The sequence below is a fragment of the Lampris incognitus genome, chromosome 1 (assembly GCF_029633865.1).
Source record: "Lampris incognitus isolate fLamInc1 chromosome 1, fLamInc1.hap2, whole genome shotgun sequence".
NCBI classification, from domain to species: domain Eukaryota; kingdom Metazoa; phylum Chordata; class Actinopteri; order Lampriformes; family Lampridae; genus Lampris; species Lampris incognitus.
Genome location: NC_079211.1, coordinates 28,760,606 through 28,777,609, shown reverse-complemented (window position 1 = coordinate 28,777,609; position 17,004 = coordinate 28,760,606). Strand labels below are relative to the sequence as shown.

Here is a 17,004-nt window from a genome sequence, read left to right as displayed (position 1 = left end):
CACCACTCTGGTCAGAGCCGTTTCAGTGGCATGACAGGCCCTGAAAGCCGATTGAAAAGGTTCATACAGTAGATGGTTTTCTTCTATATGGGTCAAAAGTTGTTGATACACAACACTCTCTAGTACTTCAGAAAAGAATGGAAGACTAGAGACTGGTTGATAGTTATTAAGAGACCCTGGATGGAGGTGTGGTTTTTTAAGTAGAGGTTTAACCACTGCTAGGAACTGCTAGGAACAGTGCCAGTAGTGAGTGATAAATTAACAATGTCTAGCATTGTAGGCCCCAAGAAAGGCCAGAGGTCTTTAAAAAGTTTTGCTGGTAAGGGGTCAGATAGGCAAGTAGTTGGTTTAGAAGCTGACACGAGCTTAGTTAAAGTATCAAGAGAGGTGGTGTCAAAAGCTGTAATAACAGGGACTATCAGTGACTCATTGTATAGATATGAATTTGGTAAGACAGGATCTGCATAAGTAGTTGGAGTTGAAGAACTAAGTTTGTTCATGATTTTATCAACCTTATTGCAGAAAAAGTCTAGAAACTCATGGGCCATGAATGGTGAACAGCTAATAGATGGGTGCATTTTAATAAGTTCAGATACAGTGTCAAAGAGAAATCTGGGGTTATGTTTATTAATATTGATTGAGAGTGATACGCTGCTTTTGCAGAAAATAAAGCACGCTTGTATTTCAATCAACACTTATGCCATGATGGGTAAAAAAAACTTTCATTTTTAATTTTCGCCATTTACGTTCCATTCTCCTGCAGGCCTGCTTAAGAGCACGTGTCTCGTCGTTAAACCAGGATGTAGGCCTCTTTAGTTGCCTAGCTCTGGTAGTGAGAGGTGCAACTGAATCGAGGAGACTAAAGAGGGCCACATTTAAGTCTCTAGTGAAATTTTCAATTGAGTCAGTCACTATGGTGAAAGGAGCCAAGACTTCATGTAACTGCTGGCCAAATGCATCTACAGTGGGGGGACCAATGTGGTGAGTGGCAATTACATCTGTGCCGACATTAACTGGACAGGCCAATAATGCTTCAAATTTGATGAGAAAATTATCTGACATAGCAGATGTGGTTGGCAAGACATTCAGATCAGCAACAGCTATCTCTTTAGATAAAACCAAATCAAGGGTGTTACCACTGCAATGAGACCCCTCGAACCAAGTGAGCGAACCCAAAAGTATCAACTAGTGCCAGAAATGCTTTGCTTAGAGAATCAGCAGCCTTATTCAGATGAATATTGAAATCACCAAGAATTAGAATCTCATCAGAATGAGTAACAAGACCTGAGACAAATTCTCTGAATTCTTCAAGAAATAGTGAGTAACAGACCGGAGGTCGATAGTAGCACAATTTGGACTGAGCTGAGTCTATTCATGGCTGAGGGAGATGGACCAAGAACAAGAGCCTCAAAAGACTGGAATTTAGATTCAAGTCTGGAAGTCAGATTGAAAAGGGATTTAGATATTACGGCCATGCCGCCTATTCTGTCCTCGGTCTTGTGTGTCTGAGCAAGGCTAGACAGATAGCGAACAAAAACGCCAACAAAACTGTGTTCTGGGAAAAAGGTGTGGCTTTACTCGTTGTTTCTGAAAAAAAAACAATACAAAGCATGCATCAATACACTGCACACAAAATGACAACAACAATGTAAATAATTCTATGTACAAATGCTAATGCTCATTAACTCAATAAACACAGTAAATAACTCGGGCTAGCACACGAACTGTACAGCCATTAGCCTAGCATAGACCTCCATAGCAATAAGCTGAAAAGTGAAACAAATGACTAGCATGTGTAGCCATCTGACAGCTAACAACATTTTCCTTCCACAGAACAATTTCCCCATGAAAACATTCATTCTACATCTGTACTTACAGACATATCAACTCCAAGGCTTAAACGAAAGGAGAGAACTGTTCAGTATACACACTGTAGATCGTTCTCGGTTCGACTGAATAAACAAAATAGAGGATGAAAATGAAACTGAAGAAAAATAAGCACTACCTCAGATATCCGCTAGGGACCATTAACAGACCAGTAATGTAAACTAAACGGGGATCAGAAAACTCGTCGCCTGGTATATTAACAATAATACTTATATTATTTAGTTATTTTATCCCTTCTCTGACAACAGTACAACAACCTTTGTAACAGACCTGAGGTAAGTTTTGGCAGGCCCTTGTTTCATGAGTCTGACCTCAACTTTCTGCACCTTGTTGTCACCACTAGGTATGGCTTTGACTATAAGTCCGAGAGGCCACTTAGTCCGCCTCACTGGACTGTCCTGAAGTAAGACGACATCACCTACTTGAATGTCTGGTCTCTCTCCTTTCTACTTCTTCCTTGTCTGCAACGTCACAAGATACTACTGCCTGCATTTCTTCCAGAAACAGTCTGTGAGACTTTGGACCTGTCTCCACTGACTTTTGTAGAGGTCTTTGAGCTTGAGGTTCCCTGGTGCTGCTGACACAAAGATGGCTTTCTGAGTCGGAAGTATTGCAGGTGAAAGAATTTCAGGCATTTCGGAGTCAGTTGAAACAGGAACTAGTGGTCTGGTGTTCAATTATGGCCATGACTCCTGCCATAAGAGTGGTCAATACCTCATGTGTGAGGCCGAGGAGTTGAAGTGTTTAGCAGCAGGCCATCCAGAATGCATCGAACAACACCAATCATTCTTTCCCACACTCATCCCATGTGAGATAAATGAGGTGCATTGAATGTCCAAGTGCAGCTGTGGCCCAGCAAGTATCCTTTGATCTCTGGATCATCAACATTGATTTTCAGTTCCTTGCAGGCTCCAAAGCAGTTGGTGCCTCGGTCTGACCGGAGGTGCTTGACTGGTTCTCTAATTGACAGGAATTGATGCAAGGCATTTACAAAACTGGAAGTCGACATTGACTCTATAACCTCCAGATGAACTGCTCGGGTGCTCAGGCAAATAAATATCACAGCCCACCTTATGTTTTCAGCACTCTTCCGTCTAGTGCGGTGGGATGTGATACCCTATGGCCCAAAAACATATATGCCTACATGAGTGAATGGTGGATCCACAGTGACTCTGTATGTAGGTAAATTGGCCATTTTTGTTCTTCTAGCTTTCCTCTCAATTTCCTGCAAGTTAAACGTTTATGGATTACACTTGAAACAAGCCTCTTGCTTCCGACGACCCAAAGTCCTAATGTGTGCAATGCACCTTCAGTGTTCTGATGGCCTTGGTGAGCTACTTGGTTGTAATAATGCCTGACTAGTAGAGTGGCTACATGGTGACTGGCTGGGATTATCAGGAGGTGTTTTTCCAGTTTTGACGGATCAGCTGACTGCAAGCGATCTCAACTCTCATCATCCCTTCCTCATCAATGAAGGGATCAAGTTTCTTGAGATGGCTTTGGTGGGAGAACTCTTCCTCTTTTGTGAGACTCTTTAGCTCTATGTAAACTTTATGCTGTATACACTGAATGATGGTTGTCTTTGATTGTGAGAGTTCTGTAGTGTGCAGATTGTTGCAGCTTCCTGTGCAGTTTTCTGTGTGAGAAGCCTGAAAAAGTGAACTTGCAATATGAGTAAGTGTTGCATACCTCTCACAAGGGACTTCCAGCTTGAGGAGCATTCAAATCTATGTGATCCAAGCAACTGTTCTGTAGCATTTGTGACAAGGGTAGTCACTCGTGGATGGATCTCTTCATCCCATGATGGCTTCATGAGCTCAAAGGATTCAGTCTTGTATTCCTCCGAATCAGTCTATCTGATCATTGTCGAAGATTTTCTGCATAAAATCAACAAAATGTCTTCTCATATCTGGCTTATTCTGGAGTGTACGCTGCAAAGTAGCGAGACGTTTCAAAGCTTGGCCCCTGTTGTTCAGAAGAGAGCTATGTGGTGAGCAGAATAGCAAGGGTGCCACCCAGTAGTTTGCTTCATCGATGTAGACCAGGGGTGGGCAATCTTATCCAGAGAGGGCCAGTGTGGGTGAAGGTTTTTGTTTTAACCAAAAATTTAGACACCTGCATCTCCTAATCAAGTTCCTCAGCAAAGACTACTGGTTGATTAGTGGGATTAGGTGTGTAACTGCTTGGTTGGAAGAAAAACCTTCACCCACACTGGCCCTTTCTGGATAAGATTGCCCACCCCTGATGTAGACTTCTCTGTCCATTATCTCCAGGAAGATGCCGCCTTCAACAGACAGAGCAGGTTTGTCATCATCTGGATTTCTTTGAAAAACCTTGTCTCCAGGGTCATATGTGTTGGTGGCAGGAGCTACCTCATCGGGACAGAAAAGAGGGTTCAGATGATGTTGTTTTATATGAGCACTGAATTTCTCCTTTATATTGATTGTTCCAGTACAGGGCATGAGAAATGAAGTGTGTCCATTTTGTAGCACATTTGTCCGGAAGACATTCAAATCGGATGGCTTGTGAGCTCCTCCAAGGCAGACCTCACCCACAATTACCATCCTAAATCCAGTCACGGTGCATATGGTGTGTTATGCGGACCATTGTACTCTTTGCGTACCTTGTGTACACTCAGAATGTCCCGCCCTATTAACAGAAGGATAGTAACATTGGGGCGAAGTGGTGGAATTTTGTCTGCGACTGGTTTAAGATGAGGGAAGTACTGTGTGATATCAGGTGTGGGAATTTCAGATCTGTCATCTGGCATCATATTGCACTCTAGGAGAGGGGGAATCACTTCCTGAGTTTTCCCATTGAGTGATGCAACAATGAAATTGCGGGTTTTCCTTTCTGCTGTCTCCATTATGTCTGAGCATGTCTTCAGAGGATGAATCTCCACTGATGCCAAACAGGTTGAAGAACTCCAACTTCACCAGTGACCGGTTACTTTGGTTGTGAACACTGCATACATCCTCTCAGCCTTGTCAGTACGGTTGGTGGGGTACACATGAATTAGGCACATTTTGGAACATGGTCTGGGCCTAAAAGTCTTTCCACAGATTTCAGTGCACTTGGATGTGATGTCAGGCAACGAAACACTCTCTCGCTCCCCGCCGTGCTTGCTCCGTTACCAGAGCCTCCACTGATTAAGGAGCTGGACCTGAGTGTAATGCAGAGATCTGCTTATCACCATTACACTCCTTGCACCTCATAGCTGCCTTACAGTCTTTAGCAACATGTTTTGTAGCTGTGCAACACTGGAAACAGATGGACATTTCCTTCAGATAGGCTTCCTTTCATCTAGAAAGATGCTTGTCTCTAAATCCATGGCACTTTGATAAAGGGTGTGGCTTGTTATGGATAGGACACTGATTGTCTGGTTCGTCTGCTTTCTTCCCATATGTGTTGTCCTGGTAAGCTGGAGGTGTGGCTGACACTTGGGTTTTTCTTACTGACACTGGTGTCCGATTACTGTACCTTACAGGTTTCTCTGGCCTTGAAGGGGTCAAGATACTGGATGTGGAGAACGCAAAACTCGGATCATTGTATGGCTACGTATGAATCTTACAAAGAAACTGAATGATGGAAAGGAAACACTATGTTCTTCTTTGTATTTGGAGCCTTGCATGATCCACCATTCCTGCAGGCCATATGGAAGCTTTTCTATGACTGGATTAACTCCTCTTGCAGTGTCGAGATATGCCAGACCAGGTAGGAGCCTGCTTGACTTTTGCTGAGTCTACCCCCAGAAGTGTCTCCTAGTTTGAGCTGCTGGCTGTCCGTTTTGGAGATTCTTGAAACATTCTCCAGTTTTTGTAGCAGGGAATGTTCAATCATCTCAGAACAGCCATAACTGCCCCTCTAATCACTGCCAAATCATGTGGATACCTGCTGTTGGATTGTGTACATGAACCGATCTGATTCGCATCACTTGTGAAGATGACTCTGGGCTGAGCCACTTAGTGAGTAAGTCAAGCTCCTCTCTGGCTGTTAAATTGAGATCTCTTGTGACATCTTGGAAAGACATTTTCTATGCCCAGTAGTTTTCTGGACAGTCATCGAATTTTAAAAGCCCAGAACACACCATCTCTCCCCTGACCAGGTATTTTGCCAAGTCCATCATTTGTGGTGCTTCACATGCATAGTCTCTAAGGTTGGATGTGTGAGACATTTGCGGTGGGGGACAACATGAGTAGTGTGCTCTTTGCATGTCATCTACTGTCTCGTCTTTAATGCACAACTTCGGCAGAATATTTGCTGCCTTTGCAGGTGGATTGCTGTGAACTGTATGCTTTCTGCGTGTGTGGGTGCAACAGGCAGTAGTTGTGAGACTGGAGCTTGTTGCCAAGCATGTGATACCAAGGAGTGAGTCTGCACATACTCACTGGTACGTTGAGCATGAGCTTCAGGAGTGATCTGGGCTAAGTCTTTGAGAGGTTCCTCTTCCATTTCAGCTGCTGCTTTGTAGACCTCTGCTTCAGCTGAGGCTGCAGTTACACTCCTCTCTTTTTGTAGCACATACAGACTGGCTTCCACCTCTGCTTGGAGGTCGCATTCTGGAGGTCGCGTTCTGATGAAGCCAACAAAACCACATCATCTGTGAAGAGCAGAGATGCAATTCTGAGGTTCCCAAAATGAACATACTCCTCACCTTGCTTGGCTGCACCTTGAGATCTTGTCCATGAATATCACAAACAGAATCAAGAGACAAGGGACAACCTTGGCGGAGTCCGACACCCACCGAAAACGTGTTTAACTTTGTGCCGAGAATGCAGACACAGCTCTCATTTTGGTTATACAAGGACTGGATGGCTTGTAGCAACTGCCTCAGTACCCCATACTCCCACAGTATCCCCCACAGAGTGCCTCACAGTACACGGTCGTAAGCCTTGTCCAGGTCCACTCAACACATGTAAACTGGCTGGTCAAACTCCCATGCCTCCCTCAGCACTTCCACAAGGGTAAAGAGTTGGTCCGTTGTTCCACGGCCATGACAGAATCGGCGTTGCTCCTCCTGGATCCGAGGTTCGACAGTCGGTCGGAGTCTCCTTTCCAGCACCCGAGAATAGACTTTCCCTGGAAGGCTGAGCAATGTGATGCCCCAATAATCGGAGCACACCCTCCAGTCCCCTTTTTTAAATAGGGAACCGGCTTTACTGGTCGTTTCTGTAAATCTAAAAAAACACAATACAAAGCATGCATCAATACACTGCACACAAAATGACAATGACAATGTAAATAATTCTATGTACAAATGCTTATGCTCATTAACTCAATAAACATGGTAAATAACTCAGGCTAGCACACGAACTCTACAGCCATTAGCCTAGCATAGACCTCCGTAGCAGTAAGCTAAAAAGTGAAACAAATGACAACTAACAACGTTTTCCTTCCACGGAACAATATCCCCATGAAAACACTCATTCTAACAATATTTTACATCATACTTACAGGCGTATCAACTCCAAGGGTTAAACGAAAAGAGAGAACTGTTGCGTATGCACATTGTAGAGGCTACTTTGGCCAATATATCTCAAATTGCCTTGTAATTCTCTTTCAGCGCTTTGGTGGAGTCTGCTCTATAGCTCCATCTGGTACTGCAGAGGGATTTTAAAGTGTGGCTAATGTAATAGTCGCTGTTTTAGAGTACTGTATTCCAGCGTTGGGTTGAGGCGCTGCAAAATGTAAACAGAGACTGTAGCAGTTCAAAAAAAAAAGAGTCGACCTCCTCACAGCAATTATCTATGCTATTGACACCCACAAGATTCAACGAGTGGGCAGCACACGGTGTATAATGGATCAGTGGGTTGATTCGAGTGGGCAGCACACAGTGTATAATGGATCAGTGGGTTTTCTTTTTTAACTGCGCTTGGAGTCCGTTGTATTTGCCAGACATGTTGCTCGCATTATCATAACTTTGTCCACGACAGTTTGACAAGTCCAACCCCAGGTTTCGCACCATATTAATCACAGTTTCAGCTAAGCTAACTGCTAAGCTAGGTTAAGCTCAAAGCTAGTAACAAACTGGGAACAAGAAGCTGTCTACTAAATACAAGATCGTATGAGAAAGAAAATTAGAGAATCTAGCGATAAGTGAACTAAGCACAGAAAATAGCGAAATCAGAACAATTGAAGAGGTTAGAGCAGAATATAGAGAAGAGATAGTAAGAAAATAAACAAAAGTTATTGATCTCATGAAGCCGCCTCTCAGGAAGGCGGAAGCTGGAAACAGCTGAGAGTGACATCCACTGACCAACACCGAAGGAAGAGCCACCGCGAAGGAGGAGGTGATCTCTTCAGTTTCAACTGACTACAGGTATCCCCTCCCTTATAAATAATATCGTGGCATAACAAAAGAAAACAATGATCGGTGTTATATGCAAATTGCCGTGTCCAAGGATGTACACATCCTATATAGGGAGGAATGCTGGTTTGAACGGGGAGTCAAAGAGGTCATCTATGTGAAGAGGGAAGGACCATCACTTAACCGAGGAAGGGGCCTAAGAGTACGTCTGTCGCCATCTTACAATGTTGTGATTGGAACCATTCCCAAATCCTCTGTGAATAGTACACATTGCCATTTAAACTGTAGTTAATGTTCACTGCAAGTTGCACATGAACCCGATCATTGTTTTTGGTCGTTATGCCACTGTATTGTTTATTAGGGTGGGGTACCTGCAGTCAGTTGAAACTGAATTCACTTAGATGAATGATGAAACGTTTCTCTCAATAAACGTTTATGTCCAGATGAACTGATTCAACTGTCTGTGATTGTCATACCTGGATTATTGAGCATGCATAAAGATATTTTTGTAACCGTTTTGATTAACAAATTGCTTTCTTCCCTTTTGCTTTTTTTATGGTTTTATTTAGTGCTTTATGTTTATCCTCTTAGGGTTTCTTTTTGTATGTGTGACATTTTTCCAGTTATGTGAAGCACTTTGTAACTTTATTTAGGAAAGTGCTATATAAATAAAGTTTATTATTATTTAATTTGCTTATCAAAGGAAAGGCTGGGATCAAGTGTAACACCAAGATTTTTGGCTGCTACATTTTGTCAAATCAGAGTTGTCGAGTGTTACTGTTGCTTGATCAAATTGGTGTCTGTGTCTAGCTGGGCCAACGACCAGCATCTGTTTTATCAGAATTTAAAAGCAGAAACTTTAGTGACATCCAATTTTTCACAGCAGCCAAGCAGGCCTCTAAATTAGTCATTAGTCATATGATCATCAGCCCTTATAGGCACATACAGGTGAGTATCATCTGCATAGCAATGGAAATTTACTTCATGACTGCGTATAATTTGATCAAGAGGTGAAATATAAAGAGGGAGAAGTAGAGGGCCAAGAACCGAGCCCTAAGGTACACCATATTTAAAATCAGAGAATTTTGATGTAATATTATTATAGCAGACACAGTATTTTTCTAGATACATAGGTAGGACTTAAGCCAAAAGAGAGCTAGGCCAGAGACACCAAAATTACAATTTGTCCTGTCTAATCGTACACAGCGATCAGTGGTGTCAAAGGATGCACTGAGGTCCAGCAGTAGAAGCACAGAGGTGGAGTCAGTCCATAGCAAGTAGAAGATCATTTACCACTTTGGTCAGAGCAGGTTCAGTGGAGTGACAGGCCCTGAAAGCCAATTGAAAAGGTTGATATTGACAGTTTGCGTCTATCTGGGTTGAAACTTTAAAGTTGTCGATGCACAACTTTCTCGAGTACTTGAGAAAAGAATGGAAGATTAGAGACTGGTCAGTAGTTATCAAGGTTGCACAATTTTCTCTAGTACCTTAGAAAAGAATGGAAGATTAGAGACTGGTCGGTAGTATTATGAAGAGACCCTGGATCGAGGTGCGGGTTCTTAAGTAGAGATTTGACCACAGCTGTCTTAAAACTGCTAGGAACAATGCCAGTTGTAAGTGATGAATAACAATGTCTAGTGTTGTAGGTCCCACGAAAGGCCAGAGATCTTTAAAAATTTTTGCTGGTGAAGGGTTAAGTAGGCAAGTAGTTTGTTTAGAAGCTGACACAAGCTTAGACAGAATATCAAGAGAGATGGTCTCAAAAGCTGTAATAACAGACAGGATTTGCAGGAGTAGCTGGAGTTGAACTAATTTTGTTTCTGATCTCATCAACCTTATTGCTGAAAAAGTCTAGAAACTCATGGGCCGTTAATGGTGAGCAGCTAATAGATGACTGCTTTTTAGTAAATTTAGCTACAGTGAGAAAGAGAAATCTGGGATTGTGTTTATTAATTCTGATTTGGCGAGAGATGTACTGCTTTCGCAGCAGATAACGCACGCTTGTATTTCAATAAACACTCATACCAAGATAGGTAAAAAAAACTTCCAGTTTTGATTTTTGCCATTTACGCATCAGTCTCCTGCAGATCCACATAAGAGCATGTGTCATGTCATTAAACCAGTGTGTAGGCCTCTTTAGTCGCCTAGCTCTGGTAGTGAGAGGTGTAACTGAATTGAAACTAGAGAGGGCCACTTTTAAGTCACTAGTGAGATTTTTTTCAAAGGAGTCTGTCTCTACAATGAAAGGAGCCAAGACTTCAGACAGCTGCTGGCCAAATGCAGCGACAGTGGACGGACCAATGTGGCGAGTGGCAATTACATCTGTGCCGACATTAACAGGACAGGCCAATGATGCTTCAATTTAATGAGAAAATGATCTGACACACCAGATGTGGTTGGCAAGACTTTCAGATCAGAAACAGCTATCCCTTTAGATAAAACCAAACGGGGGACGTTACTACTGCAATGAGTCGAGTCTTGAACAAACTAAGCAAACCCAAAAGTATTAACAAGTGCCAGAAAGGGTTTTCTTAGAGGATCACCAGCCTTATTCGGATGAATATAGAAATCGCCAAGAATTAGAATCTCATCAGAATGAGTAACAAGACCTTAGATAAATTCTTCAAGGAGGTCGATAGGAGTATCACAATGTGGACTAAGCAGAGTCTGTTTGTGGCTGAGGGAGATGGCCTTAGAATAGGAGCCTCAAAGGATTTGAATTTAGTTTCAAGTTTAGCAGTTAAATTGAAAATAGACTTAAATATTAAGGTGACACCCCCACCTTGTTTATTTGCCCGGGCTACATGGGCATAAGTATAGTCAGGTGGGGAAGCTTCATTTAAGGGAAGGAAAACATTTGGTTTCAGCCGTGTTTCACATAACCCAGTCATATCAAAACTATGTTCAAGAGTCAGATCATTTATTAGTAAGGCTTTGGTAGACAGTTACCTGATATTTATGAAACCAAATTTAAGCATTTTGTTGAAGTAATCAGTAGTAGACAGAACTTTTAGAGCATTCAATAGGTGAAATATTATTTGGAATTAGACACCTTGTATTATTTAGTTGAAAATTTTGAGGACCTACGCTTTGGGCGATGTGTGGTCACATTTTAGATAACATTAGATGGTTGATTCTGTAGATTATTAGGTACTTCATTGCACATTTCACCACCACCAGTGGTAGGAATTATTATTAGATTATTGTGATTCACACATTTAGGAGAGGAGAGCTTGGGAGCAGGTTGGCACGGTGGCACAGTGGTTAGCGCGGTTGCCTCGCAGCAAGAAGGTCCTGGGTTCGAGCCCCGAGGTAGTTCAACCTTGGGGGTCGTCCTGTGTGGAGTTTGCATGTTCTCCCTGTGTCTGCATGGGTTTCCTCCGGGGGCTCTGGTTTCCTCCCACAGTCCAAAGACATGTAAGTCAGGTGAATCGGCCATACTAAATTGTCCCTAGGTGTGTGTGTGTGTGTGTGTGTGTGTGTGTGTGTGTGTGTGTGTGTGTGTGTGTGTGTGTGTGTGTGTGTGTGTGTGTGATAGTCTTGCGGCCTGTCCAGGGTGTCTCCCCGCCTGCCGCCCAATGACTGCTGGGATAGGCGCCAGCATCCCCGCGACCCTAAGAGTAGGATAAACGGTTCGGAAAATGGATGGATGGAGCTTGGGAGCAATACAGCAGGGAAGGGAGAGGGTCTCAATATTATAGAGCAAGCTGTCAGTCAGGAGAAATTCCCTGACTAGACATATTTTCTAGTTGACACCACATCCACGGTAGGTTTAAACCTAGCAGGCTTTCTAATCACCTGCAGCCCGCTGAATGATAAGTCCCTAGTGTCAGACTAGATGTAGACAGCTATCTATATTGCTAGACAAATTTTTTTGTCTTGTTCCACTTTGAAATGTTTTGTTCATGTCTTTTTTTAGGACCATCCCACCAAGACAAATTTCTCTCTTAGCTGTCAAACTTAAACTCAGATACGAAATAGAAGCGAGTTAGGGGCTCAAACACCTTAAACAGGGGTGTGCATGGTAGTCCTATATTCTATTTGCCTTTCTTAACACTAGAACGACCAAAGACGGTCATATGACCGTTTTGGATTTTCGAGAAAAAAAAAAGATACAGCCCTGCCGCTCCCTGAATGCTCCTAAAATTGTGTATATTTGCATTAAAATGAATTTTAGATCAATTGCACAAAAAAAATGTACAAGATCTACCTAAAATGACTGCACGTAATTTACGCGTGATCGTGCGCGTCATGTCACTTTACGACAAGTGTTGGTCACATCATTTCCTTCACGAAGTTCATTGCCCTGTCCTAGAAACAAGCTAGTGTTCTCCAGTGCAGAGTAACCGTCTAAACTTGATTTTTGATTGTTGCCAACATGTCTGGTTACAGACGCTGTTGCAGACGCACCATGACTACCACGACGCATTCCCGTATTTACAGGCGCTGGACAGCGGCCATTTTAAATTGGTTGAAAAATAGTGTTAAGTTGTTGAAATGCTAATTTTGGTGTCAGTTGTTTCTTAACAGACATACTAACATATACAATGCATTAATATCTCAATTGGGTATTTATCTTGACAGAATATAGAGATTAAAAACGTTCTAGTAGTTTTTAAGTTCCAGTCATTGGGACTGTTTCAATATTTATTTTGAGGTTTTTGTTTTTATTTTTTTTACATTTCACATTTTATAGGCCTTGTTACGTTTGTTAGATTAGCAATATGTGTTTTTCGTTTTGTTTTTCAGGTAATATTTTCAATTTTGCTATTCAAGCTTGACCATGTCTCCCTGAAGTTTAAATTGTTTAAAAATAGTATTATAGTTTTTAAAATGTTAATTCTGGTGTCAGTCGTTTCCTAACAGACCTCCCATGGTTGTTATAGGTAGGAGTGAAATCCTGGTCGTTCTAGTGTTAAGACTAGCTTTTTGAGTATGTCCTTCAGCCTGGCTCTGTTTAGTGCTCCCTATCTGTATTGACCAGACCAGGCTTTTTTATGTCATTGCCCAAGTTCTACATTACACTGGAGTACAAGAGTCATAGCAATGTGTCATACACTGTAGTGTTTAAGGTACCGTATATAATGCGAGATGAGATGCCCACCAATGCACTGAATATTTCCACATTCTTACAGAGTGACAATGACTTGGAGAAGTCGGCATCATCATCTCCAAAACGCATTGACTTTGTGCCTGTGTCGCCGGCCCCATCCCCTACAAGAGGCATTGGAAAAAAGGTACATCCATTGTATCAAGTTTTGGTATTGTGATCTTTGGGTTAATGATTCAATGGTAGACCTATTATTTAGTATTTTGCTCTCAGGTTACAAGCTAATTGTTTTCTTTCCCTTTCTTACAAGTAGCAGTGTTTTTCTCCTTCCCTACAAATCCTTGTGAGCAGCAATGGCCTAACCCCCAGCCCAATACCTAGCCCAACACGTCGCTTCAGGTAAGTACCTTGTCATCATTGCTGGCTGTGATCAAAGAAAGTTGAATCGGTTCATCTGGATTCAACCTTCTTTGATTTCCTTACCTGGATTATTGATTATGCATAAAGACATTGCTGGCTGTGGTTACTTTCAACCTAATGAATTTCAAGTTTATTTTATTATTGCTTCGACCAGCATTTTAGAAACATCCCAGTTCTGTACTGGACTGTGATAGCTTAGGAAGACCCAATTTGATTGAAATGTCATCCTTATTTAATTAGACGGGTTCCCTCAATCTACTCAGTATGGAAGCAACTAAGTAGTTTTCCTCCCATCTGATAATTTTTGAAAGTTAGACATGTTTATATTATTATGAAGGCATTAAATGGTTATCCATTTACATTGCGGGTAAAGACAAGACATTACTGTGTTCCAGACTGAAATCTGGTCAACTTGAACCAGTTGGCTTTGCTGGGCTATTGCTATCCCCATTACTGTTTGTTGAAGTCAATATCTATTCTTGTAACATGCCATTTTTGTAAATGAATAACACTAATGTGACGTTTTATGGAGGTAGTCTGAGTGAAATGTTAGTTATACGAATGAAGTCAAACTGTAAATGATTATAAAAATGTAGTCAAATTACAAATGTATCTATTGTATTTCAAATGAGCTGATTTGGGAATGTTTGTCCCTGAGCTTATATATTTCTTTGTTGTTGTTTTTTTTTTTTTTTTTTTACTTCAGCAGCCGGCGGAGTCAAAGCCCAATCAACTGCATTAGAGCCAGCATACTAGGGCCAATCAAACGCAAAGGTGGGGTAACTGGTAACAATTTTCCCAGTTTATGTTAATCTCTAGTTTGTCCCAAGTAGATGTCGATGAAGTTAGTGGTTGAAATTCCACCAAAGCAACAGGCATTTCATTTATTAACATATAGCATTTACGGTTAACTGTTTTAAAGCCTATCAACGCTACATTTTGAGGATAAAGATGGAAAAATATGCACTCAGATGAAATGTTAAATGATGGCAGTTGTTTTTTTTATGTTTATTTTGGCAGGGGTCAGTTTTCATTAGAAAATAATATTTTGGAAATGTACAGTTGGCTGTTGATCCTAACTACTTGAAAACATTTTAAACCATAAACTAAAGAAATAATGCAGATTTCATCAGCGCCCAAATTCCAGGTGATCATAATTATTAAAACAAATTTTAAGTAAATTTGAAATACTTGAAGACAATGTCACATTGTACGAGCAGTGAGGCTACAACCCATGTTGGCCAACAGCAAGTCAACTGCACCTTCCCAGAAAAGACAATGCTATCCCAGGGACATTTTAAAATTATCTCACAGAAAAAACATACAGATGGGGCAATGCATGGCGACTTTTTTTTTTTTTTTGCCTCAAGAAAAACCTAGAAAGAAGAGACAACATGGGTTGGCAATTCTCCAAAGTAAGCTTGAATTTCTCCTGATAGTTTTCATGTGACTGTCTGCACAAAGTTAATTTAGCCTAGTGGATAGGCAAAATTATCTTTGTGCTAAATTATCTTAGCCTAGTGTGTACTGTTGTGGGGGACTCTTGTTGATTCCCCCACAGCAGTACACACACACAAAAAGAGACGTTCTGAGCAGCGTGATCTTTGTTAAGCACAGTCATTACAATGTTGTCATTTTCTTCTGTGGTCACTCACCAGAATGGTATTGTGGCTGTAAATGTTAATGTCTCCTGCCACGCTAGGCAGTGATGGCTGAAATATTCTGACTGTCAGAGTCTGCAATGGCTCTGTCGGCTTTCTTTAACTCTGTTACACTGAACACCTTGAGACAGCCGACCACTACTCACAATGAACAATTGGCTCATATCGGGGAAATTTTGTCTGAGACAGCCTTAAGAGTGCCGATATTGCACAGTGTGTGTGTGTGTGTGGGGGGGGGGGGCTTTAGTCACTCACTGTGTACCATAGTGGGGTTTAAGGGTATTAATGTCATGACACTTAAATCGGTAGCTTTCACTAAAATTGTCAAGAATATTGATATGTTTTGGGGCTTCCGGGTGGTGTGGCAGTCTATTCCGTTGCCTACCAACACGGGGATTACCGGATCGAATACCTGTGTTACCTACAGCTTGTTCAGGCGTCCGTACAGAAACAATTGGCCATGTCTGTAGGTGGGAAGCCAGATGTGGGTATGTGTCCTGGTTGCTGCACTGGCGCCTTCTCTAGTCAGTCGGGGTGCCTGTTCAGGGGGAAGGGGGAACTGGGGGGAATAGCGTGATCCTCCCATGCACTACGTCACCCTGGTGAAACTCCTCACTGTCAGGTGAAAAGAAGCGGCTGGTGACTCCACATATATCGGAGGAGGCATGTGGTAGTTTGCAGCCCTCCCCGGATCAGCAGAGGGGGTGGAGCAGTAACCGGGACTACTTGGAAGAGTGGGGTAATTGGCCAAGTACAACTGGGGAGGAAAAAAAAAGAAGAATATAGATATGCCAATAGGCGACGAGCTGCATGAATGGTACACAAGTGGAACATCACCAAATATGAAACTACAATTCTGTAGATTTGCATCCAACAAAATATTTTCATTAGTTTTTATCCCCGGCATATTTGAGACAATGGTAATTTCATGAGTAAATCAAATGCTTCTGTGGTTGCTCATTTGGTTACTCTGTAATAGGACTTAATCAGTGGGAAATGATGTGACACACGGTGTTCTTCATCTTCCCCACAGTAGCCAAATATGTGCGACTTTGCTGAAGAAGCAAGGTTATATTGGCTTACCAGTAGACATGGCTGACCAAGCAAATAGAACACATTTACCAATAGATATCACATCAGTGTCCAAAAATCAGATTCACCCATGTAGTTTGTTTGGCAGTGAGAAAGGTGTAACCTTGCCCAGCTATCTCTTTATCTCATGAGCTCAGATGTCGCTCTTGATATAGATCTAGAAAAGCTGTCGTTAATATGAGTTGAGAGCAAATTGGTGAACTATGGGGATTTAGATTTGGGTTTACTCAACGGGGGCGGTACCACCCAGTGGGCGTTCAGAGGATGGTTGGTGCACTGGGCATCGGCGTCGCTAGGTCATTTTGCCGGGGCTTAAGCCTGAACGTGTTGAGTGTAGCCCCGAATATAATTTTACATTTAAGCCTATGTGAAGCCTGACAAAAAAAACGTAATGTGTGTGAATGTCCGATAGTCTTTGTAACATAAACAGCCTGTCAAAATAACTCCGTGTGTGTGTGTGTGTAAGAAAATTTAATATTCCAATAAACTAATGTTAACATAAATACATTTAATTTTTTTTCTCTAGTCTGGTACTGTAGCCTGTCAATAAATGTTTAATGATAGCAGTTGTGAGGTATTCTGCTTCT

The 17,004-nt window shown here is 41.9% G+C and overlaps 1 protein-coding gene across 5 annotated transcripts in view; it reads left to right on the top strand.

The window, feature by feature from the left end:
- LOC130114044 (hypoxanthine-guanine phosphoribosyltransferase) overlaps positions 1 to 17,004 on the top strand; it is a 41,523-nt gene that overhangs the window by 17,571 nt on the left and 6,948 nt on the right. For 3 of the 5 annotated variants that reach the window (XM_056282211.1, XM_056282136.1, XM_056281814.1), the window contains exons 6-8: positions 13,330 to 13,431; positions 13,558 to 13,643; positions 14,371 to 14,438. In XM_056282211.1, the coding sequence (XP_056138186.1) occupies positions 13,330 to 13,431; positions 13,558 to 13,643; positions 14,371 to 14,438 (256 nt within the window). Of the gene's footprint in view, positions 1 to 13,329; positions 13,432 to 13,557; positions 13,644 to 14,370; positions 14,439 to 17,004 lie in introns of those variants that run through there. The other 2 variants (XM_056281896.1, XM_056281981.1) reach the window with 2 other exon arrangements.